Source organism: Pseudorca crassidens, chromosome 16 (assembly GCF_039906515.1).
Source record: "Pseudorca crassidens isolate mPseCra1 chromosome 16, mPseCra1.hap1, whole genome shotgun sequence".
In the NCBI taxonomy this organism is placed as follows: Eukaryota; Metazoa; Chordata; class Mammalia; order Artiodactyla; family Delphinidae; genus Pseudorca; species Pseudorca crassidens.
Window position 1 is genome coordinate 37,195,983 of NC_090311.1, and position 25,324 is coordinate 37,221,306.

A 25,324-nucleotide genomic window follows, 5' to 3' on the forward strand; every position below is an offset into this window, starting at 1 on the left:
CCCAGCCGCTCCGCGGCATGTGGGATCTTCCCGGACCGGGGCACGAACCCTGTCCCCTGCATCGGCAGGTGGACTCTCAACCACTGCGCCACCAGGGAAGCCCAAGTTTAGGTTTTTTAAATTTGAGTTGCTCAAACTTTACTCAAAGATGCCCTTGAATGTGATTATGAGCACATTTATGTATATAAAATACTATAGCTCATAAATTGACTTTATTATTTTAATTAGTCTATATTAATAAAAAATATCAAGGAATAATAAATAAACTTATGTGTGCATAAAGATAGCAATAATCCATCCGTTTTAAAGATTATTTTTCATGAAGGTCAAGTCCTATGCAGACATATATGGTTCTAACAAGCGAGTTTGTTTGCACTTAGCCTCTGTCAATAGCCACTGAAAACCAGATTTCAATTAGGAAATGTCCTAAACACAATATCCTGTTTTGAGCCCTGAGTCCTTTCTGCCCGTGTGAGAACTTTTCTTCCCCCCTCGTCTCTGCTTCCTTTTTTTCCACATGTCACCACTGGCAGAGTAGGTATGACTCAGAAACCGGTTCCTCGGGGTTGTAACATTAGATGATGCGCAACTTGGGTGATTCATTACACGGTAAACTAATGCCCTTGTTTCATTGGGTTGGGCTCTCTGGAAGGTGTGTTACTGTGTAGGTGGCTGGAAGAACACTCACAGGTGTGGAAAGAAAGGACTTGCCACCGACCTGGGCTTCTAGGGACCTTTCTCTTGACTGGGAAGGATTTTGATGTTAATTGAAAATACCTCCAGAAGATTCAAGAAGCTGTGAAATAAGTCTGTGAAGGACCAGCATGGGAATCCTATACTCTCAGGTATGTAACTTCTCTGGAAATAAGATTCCCAAGATGTTAAAAATCGCTCATGCTTTTCAAATGGAATTTCCTATCCCCATTAATGCCTCCTTTTCGTCTGTCTTTCTGTAAGAGCATTAAGTTAAAACAAAGCCCAGTGTGCTAGTTTTTTTGATGTTTTAACATTTTAAGGCAAATTATTTTGCAATCCTAAAACTTTAGCTAGATAGTAGCTTGTAGAGAGCCGTATAGTATACATGTCATGATGTCCAGATGTTTGAGGGGGTAATCTGGATCTGTAAAATGAAATTTATGAAAAGAGAGTTAATGGAGTTGTGTTTTCTGATGTCAGACATCTAGAGGACAAGTAAAAATTGTCTTCAACTGGATTTTCTGAACAGACTAAAGATAGCCTGGCTCTTTTATGGAAATGTGTGTATAGAGTAATGCCTTTCCGCTTGATATTTGAAAGGAGATTTCACCTCTAGCAATTACTAATAAAGTCTATCCCTGTATAGAAGAAGGATAAAAACAGAATGTAGTTTTCATATTTTGAGTTTTTTCTTTTCACAGCTGATGGATACAGAAATGCTTTTTCCTGTATTGAGAGTAACCTATTAGAATCAAATAGATTGTTAATAACGTTTCAAAGGAGTACAAGAGGGTGATGTTTCAACAAGAGTCCAAGAGGTGTAATGACGTTATTATTCATGATTTGCTCCCTTTCCTCTCTGACACAAATAACCGGTCGGTCAGCATTTCATTGCAGATGCTCAACAGAACCTCTCTGGGTGCTTCTTCTAATACTAAAGGCAGTTTCTCAGTGTTGGCAGTTATGTCTAATGCCAGGGGTGTGTGTGTGTGTGTGTGTGTGTCTTTCTGTAGTCAACTTTTCTTTGATTAGTTTATATTTCTAGATATGTCTTGCCCAATGACTTTAGGCTAGTAAAGAACTCACATATATGAAAATGTCAACACATGTAATGTTCTAAAATGCTACTCTGGCCTTTCTTTCTTTTTTTTTTTTTGCGGTACGCGGGCCCCTCACTGCTGTGGCCTCTCCCGTTGCAGAGCACAGGCTCCGGACGCGCAGGTTCAGCAGCCATGGCTCACGGGCCCAGCCGCTCCGCGGCATGTGGGATCTTCCCGGACCAGGGCAAGAACCCGTGTCCCCTGCATCGGCCGGAGGACTCTCAACCACTGCGCCACCAGGGAAGCCCCTCTGGCCTTTCTTAAGCCCTAGATTGCCTAAGCACCAGGAAGTGGAACTTGTTGAAAATGCAGTTTCAAGGGCCCCTACCCCAGAGAGTCTGTTTCACTCAGTTTGAGGTACGGTTCAGAAACCTGCTTTTTAGGGGAGCCTCCCAAGTGATTCTGATGTAGGTGATCAGTTTACCACCCCTGGGAGAGAAACACTGCTCTTGGCTAGTGCTTTTCAAATTTAAATGTGCATACAGAGCACTCAAAGATCTTGTTCAAATGCAGATTATTATTCTATAGGTCTGGGTGGGGCATAAGATAATGCATTTCAGCTCTGCAATATGCTGCTGGCCCTGGACCATGCTGTGCGAAGCCAGACTGTAGTCTACAGTCTAGGTCCTGGAAATAATTACTTAAGGAAGTCTTTGCGTGTAATTGTTTGTTGATGGGGTGTGGATTTGGCAAGTGGTTGAGTCAAGGCAAGGCATTGATACTTATAAGTATCAGTGAGAATATCCCTGGAAGTGGAATGAACTTTTCACTTTTCAGATATATTGAGGACAAAGCAAGGTGGAATCTTCTATGATATTTGAAAGCAAATACAACAATCACACACACACGCACACACGTATACACACACCCCTAAAAGACCCTAACTTACCTAGAAGCTCATAAGTAATTATTCAAAGCTCATAATTAACATTGAATCAAAGATAGTGTCAACTAAAATAATATATGCACAACCTAAAAATTGAGAGTAGTGTTTTATTCAGCGGACACACTGAGGACTTCAAGCCCAGGAGGCAGCATCTCAAATAACCCTGAGAAAACTGCTCCAAGGAGGCGAGGGTGAACTAGGACAGATAGGAGTTTTGCAGCAAAGGGCAGGTAGTAGGAAGAAAAAGTTACTGTTAATAAAAGAAAACTAGATATGTCAAGCTAAGGAATTTAGTGCTTTTCTATGTATGGGAAGATGCAAGAGTCTGTGCTCACTAAAATCACTCCTTTGATATGCACCTCAGCTATATGGGGCCAGGATCCTGTGTTTTCATATCCTGAGCTTCCACAGGGCTCACCTTTGGAGTGGCTGCAGTCTGATGGCTGCTAGATGGCAGGTATTCTTTGTTTCCTTCCTAAATTCCCTCGGGGCTCACCGGCTCACCTTTGGCGGCTGGTGGTGACCGCAATTGCTGATGACTGTGACATCCTTTGTTTACTGATATGACAGGCAATATTTTATTTCTCAATAATCTTAAGTAGTGTTGGGATAAATGGTGTTTCCATGCAACTCAGTATCACAAGTGATACTACTTTGTGTAACTCAAAGAGGTACTTAGAACTTGGGCTCGCATAGCATCTTAACAAAAGAAAAATAAATTTTTAGAGGAGTGGCAAGACAAAGGAAAAGTGCTTTGAGTTTCTAAGGCAGCAAATTGAGGGAAGGCAAATATGTAGGGGAGCTAATGGAAGACAAGGGCTAGTTAGAAATGTTACTCTGTAGATTACTTTGGTGACTTCTCTGGGCTGACAAAGGTAACTTTGTCCTTCCTGGTAGACAGAGAAGGGGCAACACCTTCCCATATTTATGTCCTGCTTTTAGCTAAAGAGGGGGAGGGCAGAGAACATTCTTTGTATCTGCTTCTTCTCAATTGCCTTTAGTTCAAAATAACTGTTACGCTAAGAGGTGTAGATTGGGATGCATATTCTGCTACCCTCTGGAGGCTTGCATTGCTAATAGTTATGCTATTATATATATAGCATATATATATATTTATTGAGGTATAATTGACATAACATTATATTAGTTTCAGGTGTACAAAGGAATGATTCAATATTTGTATATACTGCAAAATGATCACCACAATAAGTCCATTAACATCTGTCATCACATATAGTTACAATTTTTTTTTTTTTTTTTTTGCGGTACGCGGGCCTCTCACTGTCGTGGCCTCTCCCGTTGTGGAGCATAGGCTCCGGACGCGCAGGCTCAGCGGCCATGGCACATGAGCCCAGCCGCTCCGGGGAATGTGGGATCCTCCCGGATCAGGACAGGAACCTGTGTCCCCTGCAACGGCAGGCGGACTCCCAACCACTGCGCTACCAGGGAGGCCCACAAATTTTTTTTTTTTTGATGATAACTTTCAAGATCCACATTCCTAGCTGCTTTCAAACATGCAACACAGTATTATTAACTACAGTCACCATGTTGTACATTACATCCCAATGACTTATTTATTTTATAACTAGAAATTTGCACCTTTTGACCCCCTTCACCCATTTCTCACACCTCCGACCTGCTGCCCTGTCTCAGGCAACCACCAATCTAGTCCCTATATTCATGTGCTTTTGTGTGTGTGTGTGTGTGTGTGCGCTTGTTTGTTTGTCGTTTTTCATTGTTGTTGTTTAGATTCCACATAAAAGTGAGAGCACGTGGTATTTATCTTTTTCTGTCTGACTTACTTCACTTAACATAATACCCTTAAGGCCCATCTTTGTTTTTGCAAATGGTAAAATTTTGTTCCTTCTATGGCTGAATAATATTCCATTGTGTATATGTACCACATCTTCTTTATCCATGTGTTCATCGATGGACATTTAGGTTGTTTCTAATATATGTGTAAGAAAGAAGGAGAGAATGAGGGGGTGTCCCAGAGTGGGTCCTAACCTCTGCAGTAGAGGATATGCTTAGAGCTCAGTGAGAGAACTAAGCTTGGATTGATCACCCCCAGCTATGCAGGCCAGACTTTTAAACAGGGCTGATTCATTTAAACCAGGGATCCCCAACTCCTGTTAGGAACCAGACCGCACAGCAGGAGGTGAGCTGCCAGCAGGCAGGCGAGCCAGGGAAGCTTCATCTGTATTTACAGCCGCTCCCCATGGCTCACATTACTGCCTGAGCTCTGCCTCCTGTCAGATCAGCGGCTGCATTAGATTCTCATAGGAGCACGAACCCTACTGTGAACTGAACATGTGAGGGATCTAGGCTGTGCACTCCTTATGAGAATCTAATGCTTGATGATCTGAGGTGAAACTAGTGCTGGGGAGCAGCTGCAAATACAGATTATCATTAGCAGAGAGGTTTGACTGCACAGAGACCATAATAAATCAATTGCTTTCAGACTCATATCAAAACCCTATCTGTGAGTGGCAAGTGCCAATTAAGCCGTATCTTACGGAGCAGACTGGACATAAGCAACACACTTCAGGTGTCATTGTCTCCCATCACCCCCAGATGGGACCATCTAGTTGCAGGAAAACAAGTTCAGGGCCCCCACTGACTCTGCATTATGGTGAGTTGTATGATTACTTCATTATATATTACAATGTAATAATAATAGAAATAAAGTGCACAATAAATGTAATGTACTTGAATCATCCCGAAAACATCCCCCCCTCCCCCGGTCCACAGAAAAATTGTCTTCCATGAAACGGGTCCTTGGTGCCAAAAAGGTTGGGGACCGCTGATTTAAACCCTTATCACACATACCTGTTCATACTATTTACAATAATAACAAGTATTTAATTAGGCCTTTATTATGTGCCTGGCTGTGTTCTAAACATTTTAAGTGTATTATCTCGTTTAATACTCACCCAACCATATAAGAGAGTCACTATGATTATCCTTATTTTACAAGTGAAAAAACTGAGGCAAAGATAGTTTCAGGAACTGGCCTAGAGTTATGCAGCTAAAAAGTACTTACTGGCTAGAGACCTGTGTACATTCAGGGAAGTTGTGCTCATGTCCTGATGAACATGCTAAGTTCTTTCCCTAAAGCTCTCTCAACAGGCATGTCACCCTCCATCAATAAGCCGGTCTTAACCACTCTGCTCTTTTGCCAGCACTCTTCCCCACGAAGTTACACTATTGTCCTTTTCCCTTTGTTAGAAGAATAGGGTAAAATAAATCCAGGTTCCAATGAGGTACATTTTACTCCCAACCTGTAGAGAAGTGTTGCACACTGCAAAGTATTACAAAAATTAGAAAGAAGGAAGTTGTATAAGAACTTAAAGAGCTCAAGAATTTGTGCTTAGGAGATCTATAGAATCTTCTCCAGGCTCTTGTCCTTGTCAACTGGGGAAACAAGGCCTTAAAAGGAATATCTAGAAAATTATATTACAATCATGTATCCCTTTAAACTTGGGGAAAGTCTAATGTTAAAGTTACCTATGAACAGTGGTACCCACACACACACATACACACACTCTTAATATTAATGTTTTAGGAATATATCTGTTTTTCAGACAGGAAGATGTTACCATAGAAAAAGAGCATATGGTTTAAAGAAGGGGATCATATTGAAATATACAGTGTCCAGAGAAAGCAATTTAGGCTGAGCAGGGCTTTTTGGGAGAGCTGGTACCATCGAAGAGGAGAACTCAGGGGGAACAAGAATAGAGATGCAATGAATGGGAAGGCCATTGGACTGGAAACCCAGGCAACCTAGAATTTAGTCCCTATTGTGCCAGAAACTCGGGGCAATTGGGGTAAATCACTTAACCTCTTCTGGTCACAGTTTTGATATATAAAACAGGATAGTTGGGTGAGATCCGGTTCAGCATGAAACATTGTGTCCTTCCATGATAAGGGAAAAGGAAAGGCAAAAGCAATTGAAAAAAATGCCCCCCTCACAATCTCTATCTATTTAGTTTGTGTATTGAATCCTTTGAAGATTTTGGCATTGTATATTTATTTATTTATTTTAAAAAATTATTTTATTTTATTTATTTTTGGCTGTGTTGGGTCTTCGTTGCTGTGCACAGGCTTTCTCTAGTTGCGGCGAACGGGGGCCACTCTGCACTTTGGTGTGCAGGCTTCTCATTGCGGTGGCCTCTCCTGTTGCGGAGCATGGGCTCTAGGTGCGCAGGCTTCAGTAGTTGTGGCCCGCAGGCTCAGTAGTTGTGGCTCGTGGGCTTAGTTGCTCTGCAGCATGTGGGATCTTCCCAGACCAGGGCTCGAACCCGTGTCCCCTGCATTGGCAGGCGGATTCTTAACCACTGCACCACCAGGGAAGCCCTGGCATTGTATATTTAAAAAAGAGCACCAAATAGCTTCTATCCCAATTGATTTCTTGATTCTTTCCTTATATATTTTAAGTATTTTACAAGTGATAATGTGGTACTAAATCACATTTTAAAAAGGAAATGATAACTTCAATGTATGAACAGAAACCATCACTGAACATTTGTAAATATTTATTCATTCACTCAGTCATCCATTTATTTAATCAACAATATTTATTGATCACATACTATATTCCAGGCACATGTTAGCTCCTGGTACATAGTGATAAATGAATAAGAGTAGATCTTGACCTCTTGGAGCTACCAATGTAAAATGAATATACAAATTTAAAAAAATAATTGTAAGTAGTGAAAGAGAAATCAAGGAAGCAACAGGATAAAGAGAGAGTATATAAGAGGGGTGTGTATATGTAATTAGATTTGACTTGAAAGGCCCCAGTGAGGTAATGACATTCGAGCTGAACTCTGAGGAATATGAATCTAGTCTTGGGAATCTTGGGGAGCGTGTTCCGGACAAGGGGTGTATGTATGGAGAATCTGAAGCATGGGAAGTTGGGCCAGTTGGAATAACTGAGTGGTATATGAAAGGTATGGGTGAGAGCAGTTCATCTAGGTACAGGCAGTAAGAAGTTTTATTGTCTATTCCAAATTTAGAGACTAATATTACTGACTAAAGATAGATTTGCTTTTTGTCATCACGGTGCTCCAGTAATTCTAAATAATGTCAGTTTAACATGATCATCCTCACCCTTGGGCAGCCATTGTTTGGCAGAAAGTCCTGGAGCCCAGGAGGCAGTGAGAGTGACACTACTGCTTCCTCAAAGCCCTGCATTTACGTCTTTGGTGGTCTGAGGTAGTAGGGAGATATCAGGGCCTCCAATTTGCTAGATCAAGCAGCTAGAAGCCACCCTTCCTCTGCCCTTTCTCCTCATGATTGGAGGCAAAGACTTTCTTGCCCTGCCCTGGCCTCAGAGCTTCTCAGGTCTCAAGTGTGGTAACGAAGCTTCTTTAACTTCCTGGCCGTGAAGACATCATGTTCTCAGAAAGACCTTGTTGGAGAAGGAATAGAAAATAGGTAAATGTGTGTCCTTCCTTGATTTCCCCTTCACTGTTACTATCCTCATAATCCAACAACTGCTGGGACTGTCCTTTATGTCACATAAAGGCTAAGTGGACCTAAGACCAAAAAAAAAAAAATTCCTGTGCCTTTTTTATTTATCTGAAAGAAAGAATTTACTAAGAAATTTAAATCACATTATGTGAAGAAATGAGTCATCAGAAGGAAAGCCTTGAGATTTATTGTACGAATAAAATAAAGCCTTCATTATCATTCCCTAAGATTTCCTAAGTTGAAGAGGAAGAAAACATCTTCTTGCCTTTTCTGGGAAGATATTTCATTAGTGTACACGTTTATCTTGTACACTATCTGAACCGTGTTGCATCAAAAACCACAGATTCTCCTCAGAAATTGTGAGGGGACATTTTATTGTCTTTTTAATTTATTTATTTATTTATTTTTGCGGTACGCGGGTCTCTCACTGTTGTGGCCTCTCCCATTGCGGAGCACAGGCTCCGGACGCGCAGGCTCAGCGGCCATGGCTCACGGGCCCAGCTGCTCTGCGGCATGTGGGATCTTCCCGGACCGGGGCACGAACCCGTGTCCCCTGCACCAGCAGGCGGACTCTCAACCACTGCGCCACCAGGGAAGCCCAGGGAACATTTTAAATGGGGGGGAGCTTCCGCATGGAGATGGTTAATAAGCAACTTATCAAGGCAGAGTTCCAAAGTCTCTTTCTTTAGACTGACAATTAGGGAGGATCCACTATACTTCAGGGGAAGCAATACTGAAAGTGGGGATGGTGGGGAAACTTTGCTTTTCAAGACCTCTATTACAGTGCAAGCAGCTCAGATTCCTCCATGGTACTAAAATAATGTGAAATATTTTTCCAGCTGTGATATCTATTTTACTTGGAGCAGTGTAAAACACGGTTATGGTAAATAACCCATACAGAATAGTTTAGTTAATCATCAACAAACTAAACGTGTCTTGTGCTCCCCAGAGGCACTTAAATTTTAGGGCCTGGAAAAGGGAGATACAAAGTGGGACTGGGGTGGGCCTCTAGCACCCAGTTATCAGCTATTTTGAAAGCCAGGCACGTACCTTTCCTCTTCTTCTGGCTGGTCTATGAATTAAATGGACAGGAGAAAGATTAATAGGAGAAAATCAAACAAAATTTTAATAACATGTATACTTGGGAGAGACCCAGGAAAACTGAATAACTCACCAAAATGGCTGAAACCCTCACGTTAAATACCATCTTCAGCTAAAGACGGAGAGGGTGTTGGGGGTAGTGATTTGGGACTTTGAAGGGGAGGAATATAATTCACAAAAGATGAAAAAGCAAATGTTTGGTAACTAAATGTTTGCTGGGCCTGCAGAGACAATGCGACACAGAGTGGACTCTGATCTTTAGGCCCTGCTGGGTTTCCCCCATACTCTTTGCAGAGATCTCTGCTGAAAGCTCTATTCCAGAACAGGGGTCCCTCACCCCCACTTTTTTTTTAATTGAAGTAGAGTTGATTTACAATGTTGTGCCAGTCTCTGCTGTACAGCAAAGTGAATCAGTTTTGCACATGTATACATTCTTATTTTTAATATTCTTTTCCATTATGGTTTATTCCAGGAGATTGGATATAGTTCCCTGTGCTCTACAGTAGGACCTTGTTGTTTATTCATTCTAAATGTGATAGTTTGCATCTACAAACCCCAAATTCCCAGTCCATCCCTCTCCTCCCCCCCGCCCCTTGGCAACCACAGTCTGATCTCAACCAACAGTCTGTGAGTCTGTTTCTGTTTTGTAGACAGGTTCATTTGTGCCATATTTTAGATTCCACATATAAGTGATATCATATGGTATTTGTCTTCCTCTTTCTGACTTACTTCACTTAGTATGATAATCTCTAGTTGCATCCATGTTGCTACAAATGGCATTATTTTGTTCTTTTTTAATGGTTGAGTAGTATTCTATTGTATATATGTATCATGTCTTCTTTATCCATTCATCTGTCGATGGACATTTAGGTTGTTTCCACGTTTTGGCTATTGTGAACAGTGCCGCTATGAACATAGGGGTGTATGTATCTTTTTGAATTATAGTTTTGTCCAGGTATATGCCCAGGAGTGGGATTGCTGGGTCATATGGTAGTTCTATTTTTAGTTTTCTGAGGAACCTCCGTACTGTTCTTCATAGTGGCTGCACCAACTTACATTCCCACCAACAGTGTAGGAGGGTTCCCTTTTCTCCACACCCTCTCCAGCATTTGCTATTTGTAGACTTTTCAAAAAAACAATTATTTATTTATTTGGCTGAGCCGGGCCTTAGTTGCAGCACACAGGATCTTCGTTGCTGCATGCAGGATCTTTTAGTTGCGGCATGTGAGATCTTTAGTTGCGGCATGCGAACTCTTAGTTTCGGCATGCAGGATGTAGTTCTCTGACCAGGGATCGAACCCAGGGCCCCTGCATTGGGAGCTCAGAGTCTTAGCCACTGGACCACAGGGGAAGTCCCTATTTGTAGACTATTTAATGATGGCCATTCTGACCGGTGTGAGGTGGTACCTCATTGTAGTTTTGATTTGCATTTCTCTGATAATTAGTGATTTTTAAAAATTAATTTTTATTCAAGTATAGTTGATCTACAATGTTGTGTTAGTTTCTGCTGTACAGCAAAGTGAATCAGTTATACATATACGTATATCCACTCATTTTTAGATTCTATTCCCAGATAGGTCATCACAGAGTATTGAGTAGAGTTCCCTGTGCTATACAGTAGGTTCTTATTAGTTACTTATTTTATATATAGTAGTGTGTATGTGTCAATCCCAATCTCCCAATTTATCCCTTCCCCAGTAATTAGTGATGTTGAGCATCTTTTCATGTGTCCACTGGCCATCTGTATGTCTTCTTTGGAGAAATGTATATTAAGGTCTTCTGCCCATTTTTCAATTGGGTTGTTTGTATTTTTGCTGTTGAGTCGTATGAGCTGTTTGTATATTTTGGAGATTAAGCCCTTGTCGGTTGCATCATTTGCAAATATTTTCTCCCATTCTGTAGGCTCTCTCTTTTTTTTATATAATGGTTTCCTCTGCTGTGCAAGAGCTTGTAAATTTGATTAGGTCTCATTTGTTTATTTTTGTTTTTATTTCTATTGCCTTGGGAGACTGACCTAAGAAAACATTGGTAGGATTTACGTCAGAGAATCTTTTATCTAAATTCTTTAGGCAGCTGAGGGAGAGGTAAAAAGACTTTCTGAGTCTTCAGTTTCTTAAAAATAATCAGCCTAAATTAATCCTCATGCCAAAGAGGCACATTTTGGGGTGGCAAATTTTGCTCCCCTACATCATTAACCCATTCATGTATTTAAACATAATTGTTGTTTATTGAATATCTATGTCTATCTATTTATTGATGATAAATACATGTTAGCATAAGGCATGAAGATCAAACCTCAGACTTTCTGGCAAAAAATTCAGCTAATGTAAAGTTCTCTCTATCTTGAATATTTATCTTTCCTCCCTTGCTTTGGCTTTAGAACCAAACTGTCATTGTTTAGTAAGGTTAATTCTTCCGACTTTTGTTCACTATCCTATCATCTCTTCATTCTCTTTCGGTAATTATTTATTTGATAACCACCTCTGCCCATCTTCACTGGCTGCTATGTTTTTTAAAAATAACTGTAAGAGTAGCTTACATTAATTGAGGGTTTATTATGAGTCAGACCTGAGTTATGTGCTTCATCTATACAGTCACGCTTAATCCTTTCTGTAACCTGATAAAGAAGATGTGATTATTAAGTGGAGAAAGAAACTGAGCACCAAATGATTAAGTAAGTTGTCCAAATAACATAACTGTTTCGTGGCAGAGTTGAGATTGGAACCAGAAAGTTTGTGTCCAGTGCCTGTATTTATAACCACTTGAAGCCACCACTTTGCCTATAAACGTGCAGAACTTTGGCTGGACGTTGCTACACCCCTCTGGGTACTCACTAGCTCCCGCTTAGCTTTCACTACCAAACTTACCACGAATTCCTCCCTGATCACACTCCAATTCTTCATAGACCGCGAACCCAGGCCCCTGTATTCTGCCTTTTGTCTGACACTGTATGAAATTCATCTCTGAATGGTCATTAGTGATCAAATCCAGCAATCTTACCTTGCACTTGATTCTCTTAACTCTATCTTCCTTCTGGAAACTTTTAAACTTTTTTTTTTAGCAGGTACTGCTAAGCACAGAAACTGTGTGTCTAGGAAATAGGCAGCCTAAGAAAGATGGAAAAATAAGGTCAGGTTAATATTGGAAGTAATATTGCTCAAGTGGGATTGAGAAACCCTCCAAGACCCCGTGCGACTCTTGCAGGAAAACTCTCCACTTTTCCTCTCCTCTTATGCTTAACTCTCAGGGAAGGTTTTGAGGCGCCCGAGCAGAGCAAGCTTTGTGAGGTGTCCTGTGTGCATGTGGGCCCAGCGTTGCCAAATCTTTCAATTTTTAAAGAGAACCTGGAAAGCCAGATCACTACATGAAAAACTCCAGCTTTTGAAATACTGTAAGTTAAAATGCTAGGAAAAGAAGAATTAACAATTTGTATGTGATGTCTAAGTGAGCCAGGAAGGCACTTTACTTTTTAGCAGAAAAATTAACTCTGTAGCCGCCTGTTTTCAAGTTCTGCGTAGAAGACCATCAGTTCCCAAGTGCTAGCCCGTGAGTAGTAGTCATCAGTGGCAAATTTTCATTGGTGTATGTGAAATTTTTAAAAAAATGAAGTAGATTTTTCCATAGAGCTAATTCTAACAGACTTTTTCCCGTCCCCTCGGATTATAGACTTATGTTGTCAGTGCTTTTATGACCCTGAGCTGCCCCCTAGTGGAGACAGCGTTTATAACAGCATAGAACCTTTTCAGCTGCTTTTACCTCATGCAACAAAACACTATGTGACGTCTAGTAATTTAATTTAATTTTCTAACTTTAAAAAAAAACTTTGCCTCCTTTGCATCTGGACCATGTCTTTTTCTGATTTCTCCTGCAACAGCTCTGACCATCACTTCTTTACCTCTTGGCAGATATCGCTAATTAATTTAATTAATACTTAATAAGCAATTATAAGAACCTCCATAAACTGAGCATCATTCATGTGCCACGTATTCTAAGTGCTTTTGTATACTGTCTAATTAAAATCAATCTGAAACTATTTAATGTGTGCCTACCATGTGCCCAGCACTGTGTTATATATATGTTGGGGCTATGGCAGTGAATGGAGTGAAGTAGCCTCTATTCATGTGGAATTTATAGCCTGAACTTCAGTGCTTTCTCTCACTCACTGTGGCCTCAACCCCTCCTCGTTCACAGTAGCTTTCAACACACAATTATAAATAATTAAGAAAAGAGGTATAGTTTTGTCAGTTGCTGTGAAGGAATGCTGGACTCAGGAAAGACAGATAAAATGAAAATAAGTTTTGACATGAAGGATGAGCTAGCAGTTAGCCAGGTGAAGAGAGAAGTGAAAAAGTGGCTGTTTTTTTGGTTTTTTGTTTGTTTTGTAGAGTAAGGGCAGAGGCCCCAGTAGAAGAAACTAAACATGAGATATTGGAAAAAAGAGAGAAATCCAGGGCTTCCCTGGTGTTGCAGTGGTTGAGAGTCCGCCTGCCGATGCAGGGAACACGGGTTCGTGCCCCGGTCCGGGAAGATCCCACATGCCGCGGAGCGGCTGGGCCCGTGAACCATGGCCGCTGAGCCTGCGCGTCCGGAGCCTGTGCTCCGCAACGTGAGAGGCCACAACAGTGAGAGGCCCGCATACCGCAAAAAAAAAAAAAAAGAGAGAGAGAGAAAAGTCCAGAGGGAGAGAAGAGAGGGAAAGTAGGCAAGATGATGTCTGCTCAGATCTTTCTGTTAAACTCCCATCGTGCTTTGCAAAATTCCTTATAATGCTTTCTAAAATAAAAAGCATCTAGTTGCAGCTAACTGCATAATTCGTTATTTGTATATTATTTGTCTAAAATAGCTCTTTCCCACTGTGCAGATTTCCTTGAGTACAGGGGGCCATGCGTCTTTGTCCCATTACTTAGTGTCCCATTACTAAACTCCTCTGATATGCAGATTTTGTCTTGAGTAGAAACCTGCTTTTCTAACAGGCATCATTTATCCATGAACTCAACACACAATTTCCTTACTGAGTTGGCAATATTGCATCCATCTTTTCACTAATTCGTCCATTCAATGAACATTCTTGTGTGCCAAGCAATTTAGGGAATAGTAAGGGATCCCTGGTGGCCCTACCCTTGTTCTAGACTTATGGCTAGACATAACTGAGACCCCAAATCTCATCAACAAAGCAGTAGATTACAATTTGGAAACACGGGATTTAAAGGTGTCGGGTGATTTTTTTTTCTTGGTGTGGTTTAATTATTCCTATATTTCAAAACCTGCTTTTGTTTTCCTCTCCTCAGCCCATCTGCCAGGCGGCCTATCAGAATGACTTGGGTCAAGTGTGGCAGTGGGTGAAGGAAGACGGCAACTGTATCAATGTTCAAGATGGCTTTAATGGAGACACCCCCCTGATCTGCGCTTGCAGGCGAGGGCACCTGAGAATCGTTTCCTTCCTCCTCAGAAGAAACGCTGATGTGAACCTCAAAAACCGGGTGAGGCCATGACCATGGTAGTTCCTTTCTCCTCGCACCAATGGAGGCAGTGGATGTCATTTGCTTATTGTTTGTAGCTCCTAACGCCAACAGTTTTGGGGGGCCTTACTTTAGAAAGATTGACACACACTGAGGCCATATTACCAGGCTAAAAAGCAAAATAAAACATAGGTCAATGAACAGACATATTTTGTGGGTTTCATGTCTGATTATGTCCTTGTATTTCTAAAAAAAAAAAAAAAAATGGTTCACTCATTTGTCTGGATAGAGCGTCTTCCTTTCTTTTCCTCCTCCCCCCCCCCATGCTTTTCTTTGCCCTTCCTCTCTCCCTACTCCTCTTCCTCACTATTACAGAAGTAAAAGGAAAGATTTCCTGGAGAACAAGTATTGACCTGGTGGTGCTATTTCATTAGTTAGATTTTTACCTACTCTGTCAATGTTCTGATCTCCAGAAGGTCCTATAATTTGCTTGTGGAATAAAAGAATTTCAGTGAGAAATTTGCCAAGAACAAATATGCGCACGAACCAGAGGCTACTTGAAACCAGACAGAAAGGCATGAAGAATATACTTACATATGTATTATTAGCTGACTTGGAGTCTTCAGAACTAAGGAAGAGCAGGACGTGCCGTGAACATCCTTTCAGAACCCCTTGGGAACATCCAGTGTCTGCATCATAGTAAAGGCAACATTTAAAGTACGCTAAGTAAATATAAAAAGTCACTCTTTGTAATAATTATGAACGCCCTGTACCCACTCAAGTACATTCAATGAGGGAAAATAGCCTGTAGGGCCCCACTTCTCCCTTCCAAGTCAGTTTAAAGTCTAGCTCATTGGGAGTAATAATATATTATCAGAAAATGGATCACTACTGGACTTTCTTTTAATTTTTTTATTTTTAAAATTTTATTTATTTATTTATTGGCTGCATTGGGTCTTCATTGCTGTCCGTGGGCTTTCTCTAGTTGCCACCAGAAGGGGCTATTCTTCGTTGTGGTGCACAGGCTTCTCATTGCGGTGGCTTCTTTTGTTGCAGAGCGTGGGCTCTAGGCCCGCAGGCTTCACTAGTTGTGGTACGTGGGCTCAGTAGTTGTGGCTCATGGGCTCTAGAGTGCAGGCTCAGTAGTTGTGGCACGTGGGCTTAGTTGCTCCGTGGCATGTGGGATCTTCCTGGACCAGGGCTCAAACCCGTGTCCCCTGCACTGGCAGGCGGATTCTTAACCACTGTGCCACCAGGGAATTCCACTACTGGATTTTCTTGTTTGTGCTTCCTATTTTTTGTGGGTTGGGTTTAAAAGCAAGTCATGGCTGTGTTAATCTAACAGATAGGCTGCTTAGTGGAGTGTGACATGATTGCCCCAGCACCCAGCTGAAGAACCAGGTGTCTGGCCTTGTGGTGAGATGGGGTGGCCAAGACAGATGTCTCTGGGTTTGTGCCCTCTCAGGAGACTTGCTGGTTAGGAAGCTGAGGGAGGGGGATGTTTGTCAACACAGGGACAGGGCTGAGGCGGCATGCTTATCTCTGTTTTGCAGAGAACCTGAGCCAGGCTGCTTATGGAAATCCTGGGAAGGACTTCAGTGGATACCTTAGCAGAGATTTTATGAGAAGTGTTTCATTTGCAACTGTCCATTTAAAAGATATTTTCAGTGGTTTTTAAAGGTTTAATCTTTTCCATTTTCCCCAATATTAATCCTTGTACATTAATAATCTGAATTGGTGCTTTCCTGTTTCTTAAGTCTATATTTGAGTTCTCTTCAGAAGTACTAAACAGAAGCCTTAAAAGCAAGCAAACAAAAAGCTCTGGTGTTGGTACAGATGTACATACATGCCTAACAGAGTGACGGATTGTGTGGAAAGCAAATTAAACTAAAACATAGAGATATCTTTTTGTTGTGTTGTTTTGGTGTGCCAGATTGACCAGGATTAAGACAGAAAATCTAATGCTATCAGGAAGGAAGTTTAAATCATTATCATTTTACCAGAACACAATTTAGCAGTACAGTGTGAGGGGCATCAATACCTTCCTTGTATGCCAGGAATTCTATCTTTTGAAACTTATGCTAAGGACACATTTAGAAATGTTGACAAAACTTTATACATGAGGATTCAAGCAATGTTATTTGTGAAAATGAAAAGTTAAAATTACTTGAAATGTTCAACAGGTAGGGTTTGGCTAAATAAATTCGAACAGCTCCATAGAAGAGTAAACAGTGCAGCCATAACAGTTACATGTTTAAAAATATTAAATGGCATAGGAAAATGCACATATTCTACATGTTAATTGAAAAAAATAGCAGGTGTACTTTTGCATGTGCAGTATGATCCTACACTGAAAAATTCCACATATATGCATTTTAAAGACTGGAAGAAGATACAGCAAACTATCAACAGTTAACTCTGGGCTGTTGGATAATGGGTGATTTTAAATTCTATCCTTATACTCTTGTCTAGTTTGCAAAATTTTTACAGAGAACACAGATACCATTAGAAAAACAAAAATATTCTTATTTAAGAAGAGTAGAAATGAACTTCTCTTTTCTTCCTGACTTTCCTCTCTTCTCATTGATTTGGTTGGAATTCCAGTCACCATAGCTTGTTTTGCATTACACTTATTTGTGCGTGTTTCGGTCTACCTTTGCTTTGATTATGAGGCCCTGAGGTTTTATAACCCCCGCAATTCCTAGAAGCTTAAATCTGTCACCTGATAATTATTCATGTATTTGAAGAATTAAACTGAGTTATTTCCATTCGTCCGGCACTGCTTGTGTTCATGTAGGAACATGGAAAAATTGCCATGTGGTTAAAATTTTCCTATAAACAAACCACAAAATGAATAATTGGGTACCATAGATGATTAAGGAGTAACTATAGGTTTTCATACTAAATTGTCCTATGTTTATAGCTCCATGTATTTTTTTCCCCAAACCAAAATGAATGTGAGAATCTGTCTTTTGATGATTCGTAAAAGTTACATTTCACTTGTCTTTCTATGGCCCAACTTTTCCTTTAGACTGTACTGTGTTCAGTATTCTGGTCAATGGAATTCTGGGTTTATTAATTAGATTTATTCCACAGAAAGAGATGCCATGGATACCACAAAAATAAAAAGTGTGGACTAAATTTTTTGATAGGGTAATCTAAAAATATGCAATTTAAAACAATATTTTATTAATAAATAGTCCTTTTCTTAATTTTTTAGAAACAGAGAACCTGCTTGCATTATGCTGTGAAGAAAAGATTTACCTTCTTTGATTATCTACTCATTATCCTCTTAATGCCTGTCCTGCTTATTGGCTATTTCCTCATGGTGAGTACAACACTCGTGAGAGCAAAAGATAAATGAGTACAAATGAGTAAGAGATCGACAGCATGAGTCATTAAATTTTGCCAAGTTGGTGAGATGTAAATAAAAAGTAACAAAGTAAGCTCTTCGTTTGTATTCTACAAATGGCATCTCTAACATACATGCAATGCTATGACTGAAGTAAAGCAAGAAGAAAGGTAGCCCGGTAAATCAGTCAATGGTAAAATCATCTGTGCAATGTTTATTAGGAAAAATAAATTAAATTTGTTTAAGAATCTTCTGAAGGAAAAGCAAAAATCCTGAATATTAAAAAGAATCCTCTCCCTACTATTTCTTTTCTTTCTTTAAAATTTATTTATTTATCTATTTATTTATCTATCTATCTATCTATTTATTTATTTATATGGCTGCATTGGTCTTCGCTGCTGCACGCAGGCTTTCTCTAGTTGCGCTGAGTGGGGTCTTCTCTTCACTGAGGTGCGTGGGCTTCTCACTGCAGTGGCTTCTCTTGTTGCGGAGCATGGGCTCTAGGCGCTCGGGCTTCAGTAGTTGTGGCTTGCGGGCTCTAGAGCGCAGGCTCAGTAGCTCACGGGCTTAGTTGTTCCGCGGCATGTGGGATCTTCCTGGATCAGGGCTCCAACCCGTGTCCCCTGCACTGGCAGGCGGATTCTTAACCACTGTGCCACTTATTCTTCTATTGTGAAGAATAAGTCATTAATCCAATAGTGACAGAACACATGTGAAGTTCCTATGAGGTAGTTGGTAGAGAGAGGTGGTCAGTGTTAGGAGAGCCCAGAGGAGAGGGATGTCGCCTGGACAGGTAGGTTAGGGACAGCCTCCTGGAGGGAGAGGGGCCTGGGCTGAGATATTAAAGATGAACTTACCAGGCAAAGAGGAGAGAGGAGGCTTCTAGGCAGAAGAAACATTCAGGGCAGCTCTTCTATGGCACGGGGGAGCCTGGTGGGAATGAAAGACTAACCGAGGCCAAGGTGAGCCGGGGCTGTGGATGAGATGCCTGGGGCCATAAGCAGAGGGAAAAATATATGGCACCTTGTCACAGGCTGAAGACTTTGCTTTAGCCCCTAGAGCAATGGGATGATAGAAGGGTTTTGACCAAGGAAGGGAAAGACCGGCCACTGGACTCCATCCTCAGTAGGATTTGGCAGGAGTGGGGTAGGGCCCCAGATTTTGCATTTTTAGGTCCCAAGGTGCTGATACTGTTACTCCAGGGCCACACTCTGACAACCATGGCTTTACCTAATTAATATTAAAGAGCAGTGAGGAGGTGGGGGAGAGTTTAAGAAAGATGCATAGACGCGTAGGGGTGTTGGGATTAAAATGAAGCCTATTGATTGGAGTAGTACGGGGCGTAAGAGGGAGACAATGTTTGTAAATGAACCTCTCTTGTTTTTGTGCTTGTTGTCATAGGTATCAAAGACAAAGCAGAATGAGTCTCTTGTACGAATGCTACTTAACGCTGGTGCCGAAGTTAATGCTACAGATTGTGTAAGTTTATATTTTTAGTCACTTTGAAATAACATTGCAAATGGTATTTGTGGGTAGTGTACTTGTCAACTATAAAGATGCTCGCTTTATTTTCCGAAACACTTGTACATTTAGTTTCTGCTTCCTTCCCCTCCTTCCTTCTTTCCTTTTTACTGCGTCAGGCAACCTTGATATTGTTTATATTCTGTCACTGAACTCATGGGAATAACATTTTTATTGAATATAGAACATTTTTAAAAGAACTGCCCCGCCACTGGTGGGGAGTTAAGAAAAATGCAGGCTCTGATTACAAAATTCCAGCGTCAGTAGTTAAGCTGGAGTCAGAATGCCTATGTGTAAACCTAGGCTTGCCACTTTTTACCTATGTGAGTTTTGGCAAGTTTTAAGCATACTGGACTCTCGGTTTCCTCATCTGTAAAATGGGAACATCACTAGTCCTTACTTATAGGGATCATACGGTATTTGTTTTTCTCTTTCTGACTTGCTTCACTCTGTATGACAGACTCTAGGTCCATCCACCTCACTACAAATAACTCAATTTCGTTTCTTTTTATGGCTGAGTAATATTCTGCTGTATATACGTGCCACATCTTCTTTATCCATTCATCTGTCGATGGACACTTAGGTTGCTTCCATGTCCTGGGTATTGTAAATAGAGCTGTAATGAACATTTTGGTACATGACTCTTTTTGAATTATGGTTTCCTCAGGGTATATGCCCAGTAGTGGGATTACTGGGTCATATGGTAATTCTATTTTTAGTTTTTTAAGACACCTCCATACTGTTCTCCATAGTGGCTGAATCAATTTACATTCCCACCAACAGTGCAAGAGGGCTCCCTTTTCTCCACACCCTCTCCAGCATTTATTGTTTGTAGATTTTTTAATGATGGCCATTCTGACCGGTGTGAGATGATGTCTCACTGTAGTTTTGATTTGCATTTCTCTAATGATTAATGATGTTGAGCATTCTTTCATGTGTTTGTTGGCAATCTTATAGGGATCATTATGTGAAGCATTGGGCAGAGTGCCTGGCACATAGTAAGTGCTCAATGAATCCTAACAGCTGCTGCTGCAGCCAAGATCCCAACCCACTGGTGAGAAGGGCCCCATCTGCAAACTAAGGAAAGATAAGGACAAAGGTCAAAGAGAAATCCAAATGACAGTAAGAACAGCGGTAACAGGAGTACCATTGGCTAACTTCTCCCTGTTTATAAGGTTTTGTCTTCACCTTTGGCCCCAAACCTTTGCACTCATTTTCTTCCCTCAAAAGTTTACTTGCATGAAATAGTTCCACAAAAATGGTTTTCAGACTGTTTGTTTGGCTTAGCTGTACATTACAAAATATGAAAAGTGCTTGCTAAAGAAGCCATATGCTGCAGTGTGTAAGGATTCCGACTGATGTCGATCCTCTGTGTTTCAGTATGGCTGCACTGCGCTACATTATGCCTGCGAAATGAAAAACCAGACTCTCATTCCTCTGCTCCTTGCAGCCCGTGCAGACCCCATGATAAAGAACAAGGTAAGGATCTTTGGACCTTGGTCTGAGGTTCTTCTATCATCATAACCTTCTAACTCTGGCTTTGTGTTGACATAAATTAATTGCCTCTGAAGTTGTTAAGAGCAAATCAATTGTCCTCATTAAGGAATCAAGTTATCCTATTAATGCTAGAACCGAATGACAGTCAACATTGTCTGTCATTCGGTTCTAGCATTAATAGGATGACATTGTCATTGCATTGACATTTGACTTTCTTGGAGATAAATAGCTATGATTTCTTTTTCTCCTCAGCATGGTGAGAGTTCCCTGGATATTGCACAGAGATTAAAATTTTCCCAGATTGAATTACTGCTAAGGAAAGCGTCATAATCATTATGACCTCATATGAAGAAGTACAAAAAGGACTGGATTCTATTTCCATCTTGGACTGTTGGTCTGTGGACCACTCAATCTGGAGGTCACCATGGTATGAGGATAACTATGGTTGCCATGGGTAATGTTTTGGAAGAGCTTTGTATTTCTAATGTTTTTTTTTGCTCAGTGGAGTTCACTGTGGTCAAAATCCTTCTAGAGGAAACACTAGAGCTGTCGGATTCTCCACTGCAGTCAAAAAAGGGTGATGTTTCAAACTCAGTCTCTCCTAAAGGAGAGTATCAGCGTTATCCATGTTATCTGTTTTCAGTTGTGTTGCTCTTATAAAGAGGCTGTCCCATCCATATCCTGTCCCAGGAGAAAAACTGTTCTTCTGAGGCTCCTTTGAGGAAGAATCAAAGCATGCACATTTGTATAGAATGGTGTGCGTATGTGTGCCGGTTTAGAGATCCGTATATAAATATTCCAGCTTCAACAAAATCGTCTATCAGTTGTCACCACAGATATTGGCAAACGCTACAAGTCAGAGCCTTGTTTTCCTTTCCAAGGAGCCAGTGTACCAGCATACCTCTAGATGTTTTGCTATCAATTTACAAATAAGAGCCGTCTTGATTTTGAAAAACATTATGTAACTATCAAGTTGTTTATTGAAAAATTGCTTTATGATTCTCTTGTGAATGCAAAGCAGTTACTAATCTTGTTAGTACTGTTTATTTTTTATTCATAAAATTAAAACTATTACTGTAAATTATTTGTATAAAGTAATTCTTTACAAGAAATAGAGCTATATGATGAGGTAGTGTCTGGATTATACTTCTAGAGGAGAGATTGTGAATATCAATATATCTCTCTCAAGTCCTTTGTCAGTGACACAGAGCAGAAATAAGCACATTTAAAAATGACTGAGGGGGCTTCCCTGGTGGCACAGTGGTTAAGAATCTGCCTGCCAAGGCAGGGGACACAGGTTCGAGCCCTGGTCTGGAAGATCCCACATGCCGTGGAGCAACTAAGTCCGTGCGCCACAACTACTGAGCCTGCGCTCTAGAGTCCGTGAGCCACAACTACTGAAGCCCGTACGCCTAGAGCCCGTGCTCCACAACAAGAGAAGCCACCGCAGTGAGAAGTCTGCGCACTGCAAGGAAGAGTAGGCCCCGCTCGCTGCAGCTAGAGAAAGCCTGCGCACAGCAACAAAGACCCAACGCAGCCAAAAATAAATAAATAAATTTATTTTTTAAAAAAAAACAGACTGAATTTTGCAAAGCAAGACTGAATCATGAATATTTTTAGACATGGACTAAGCCACACCGTGTGGTAACAAATATAGTCTAAGAATGAAAGATTTACCATCCTTGAACAGAACAAAGTTCTAATAAAAATCAAATCCAGGAATATTTATTGAACTATGCACAGTGTCTTAAGGCACATATTTTGTGAGGGAAGTAGTTGTATGTAAATATAGATTCTGAAGCCCTTAAACATCTCTTTCTACATTATTTAAGATCCATTCACATTGAACTGAGTTATCAGGTGACTGAGGATTGAAAGAAAAAACAAGTGAAACGTCACACATCGGTATACTTTCAACACATTGCCAGTATACCTTCAATTTGGTGTCAGAGTTTCGCAAAATTACCATGCCATGTAATTTATAAGTGTTGTCTTTGAAACTGTGTGAAAATTGGACAATTTTCTAAAGAAATAAATCCAGATTTATAAATGAGTTGGGTGATTGTCTAATAATACCTTTGTCAAGATCAAAGCATAATGTTTTATTACGCTCATGACATTTTAAAACTTTCTTCCCAGCATTTAATTTTTGAAGGCAGAAACCTGGGCCAGACATTTGAAACCAGAAGGTCTCCTAGCGGCAAGCTGTAAACTCTCAAACAAGCTTGGACTAGAACCTAGGTACTGAAATACATACGCATGCTTTACGCAATGCATATTGCATTAATTAGAAAACTCAAAATACCCTACAAAATGATCTTCTCTGACACTCAACTACAAAACTTGGCCTTTTCATCTCTATTTGTACATTGATTTTTCTTTTTCTTTTTTTTTTAAAGATTTTTTTTTTGATGTGGACCATTTTTAAAGTCTTTATTGAATTTGTTACAATACTGCTTCTGATTAATGTTTCAGTTTCTTGGCTACGAGGCACGTGGGATCTTAGCTCCCCAGCCAGGGAATGAACCCGCACCCGCGGCATTGGAAGGCGAAATCTTAACCACGGCACTGCCAGGGAAGTCCCTTCTTTTTCTTTTTTGGTTAAAGCAGCTTGGCTTCCTGAGGTAGTGTTATGTATCTGTAGCAATAAGGTGAAAACATCTAGCTTATTTTGTCAAATTCAACAACAATCCAGAGATTTAAGATCTGTGACCCCGATTTGTCATTTTATTTTATTGTTCCAAAAATGTGGCTCGTAGACAAAAAAATAAATGTTTTAAGGAAATTTACCTGAATGACATAAAGAATGTCTAGATAATTTCTAGCTGTCAGGTAAAACCTACCCTTCAAGATGGCAGAACACATAATAGCACATGAAAAGTATGTTCACCCAATGAGTAATTTAATTAATTGAAAAAATTAAATGCCAGTTTTAGTGCCAAATGTAGAAAATCTAAAGGAATGTATACTGTATTTCTGCCTTCCCTTCTACTAATATGGTAGGTTTCCAATGCTGGAAATCTTTAAAGTCCTCCATTCATGTACGCCGGCCCCATCTTTCATGAGGTTTTTCCTAAGACTTGTCATTATCAGATGCTTCACAAGCTGACACTGACAGCTCCCTAGGAAATACTTGTCTCTTCCTGCTTCATCAGACGTATTATTTCATTGTACATACGGTGAGGAGCATCCAGACCCCAGATGAAATCCACGTGAGCCCATTCAGGAATGTTCTTATGGTAGATGATGTTGGTCACCTCGGAGAGCAGTATTCTCACGTCTTCTGGATTTGAAAGCCAGTCCTGACCCCCAGTCCACATTGCTGTAGGGACTGTCATGTCTCTAACTCTGTACCTTGCAGGAGCTGTCTAGAATAAAGGAATAGTTTTTAACTGTAGATAACATTTGGACTTCCAGACTCATAATTTACTTTTCTAATAAACACAATAAATATGCCTTGTGTAGTAATGAAAGGTGCGTGGGCACTAAAGCCATATAGAACTGCATTAAGAGTTTCTGCTCCAACCTCTACTTGAAGGAAAAAAATTGACTTAGCCTCACTGAACCTCAGTTTCTTCATCTGCGAAATGGGGATGATATCTGAAATAATTTACTAGATGAAATGAGAAAACATCTCAATTGCCTAGCACTTTAGGCGTTACATGTTCAATTCTTTTCCTTCCTATTAATAAATACTTAACACACAAAGTGCCTTTTAAAAGTTAACGCTCCTATCTTTTTCAAAGATAATTTCACAAAGTTTCATGAGGCCAGATTTGGAGACACTCTACAGAGAAAGGCAAGAGGATGGGACCTACTGAAAAGGACTTGGGTGTTCACAGGGGTTTTCTGTCCTAACAGAAAGCCCTTGGGGCACACCCAGCTTGACTGTGTCTCCAGAAACATGGGGAAGTCAATGGCACTGGAACTCAGGGAGTTGGATCAAGAGGAGACAAAAATTAGATTCAGAGTCCAGTCCCACATCACCCAAAGAAGGTTATCTAGGATTCCTAATTCTTGAGAACTTCCCTTATTCAAACAGATCTGCTAGATCAAGCTGGCTGACTGAGAGCCCTTGAGGTTAACCAACACTCAGAACTTTCAACAGACATGTCAAGGTCCACTTCTCACTCAGTAAATCCACCTGGAAGCCGGGGTTCCAATCCCGGCAGTCCTTGTTTCTCTTTGTGGCTTTTAAGAATTTGAAGTTATAGTGTCTGATACTGTGAGTTATAAT

The 25,324-nt window shown here is 40.6% G+C and overlaps 2 protein-coding genes across 5 annotated transcripts in view; one reads left to right on the forward strand and one right to left on the reverse strand.

The window, feature by feature from the left end:
• Positions 1-603: 603 nt before the first annotated feature.
• On the forward strand, positions 604-22,168 carry ANKRD22 (ankyrin repeat domain 22). The gene is made up of 6 exons (XM_067710101.1): positions 604-845; positions 14,547-14,738; positions 17,938-18,045; positions 19,471-19,548; positions 20,971-21,069; positions 21,340-22,168. The coding sequence occupies exons 1-6, from the start codon at positions 825-827 to the stop codon at positions 21,415-21,417; spliced, it is 576 nt and encodes a 191-aa protein (XP_067566202.1). The 5' UTR covers positions 604-824; the 3' UTR covers positions 21,418-22,168.
• The window catches only part of LIPM (lipase family member M), a 30,469-nt gene continuing 19,728 nt past the window's right edge, over positions 14,584-25,324 (reverse strand). For 2 of the 4 annotated variants that reach the window (XM_067710095.1, XM_067710097.1), the window contains exons 9-11: positions 24,266-24,455; positions 15,312-15,406; positions 14,584-14,886 (exon numbers count right to left, since the gene is read on the reverse strand). In XM_067710095.1, coding sequence (XP_067566196.1) covers positions 14,803-14,886; positions 15,312-15,406; positions 24,266-24,455 — 369 coding nt within the window. In that variant the 3' untranslated portion in view covers positions 14,584-14,802. Of the gene's footprint in view, positions 14,887-15,311; positions 15,407-22,671; positions 24,456-25,324 lie in introns of those variants that run through there. The other 2 variants (XM_067710096.1, XM_067710098.1) reach the window with 2 other exon arrangements.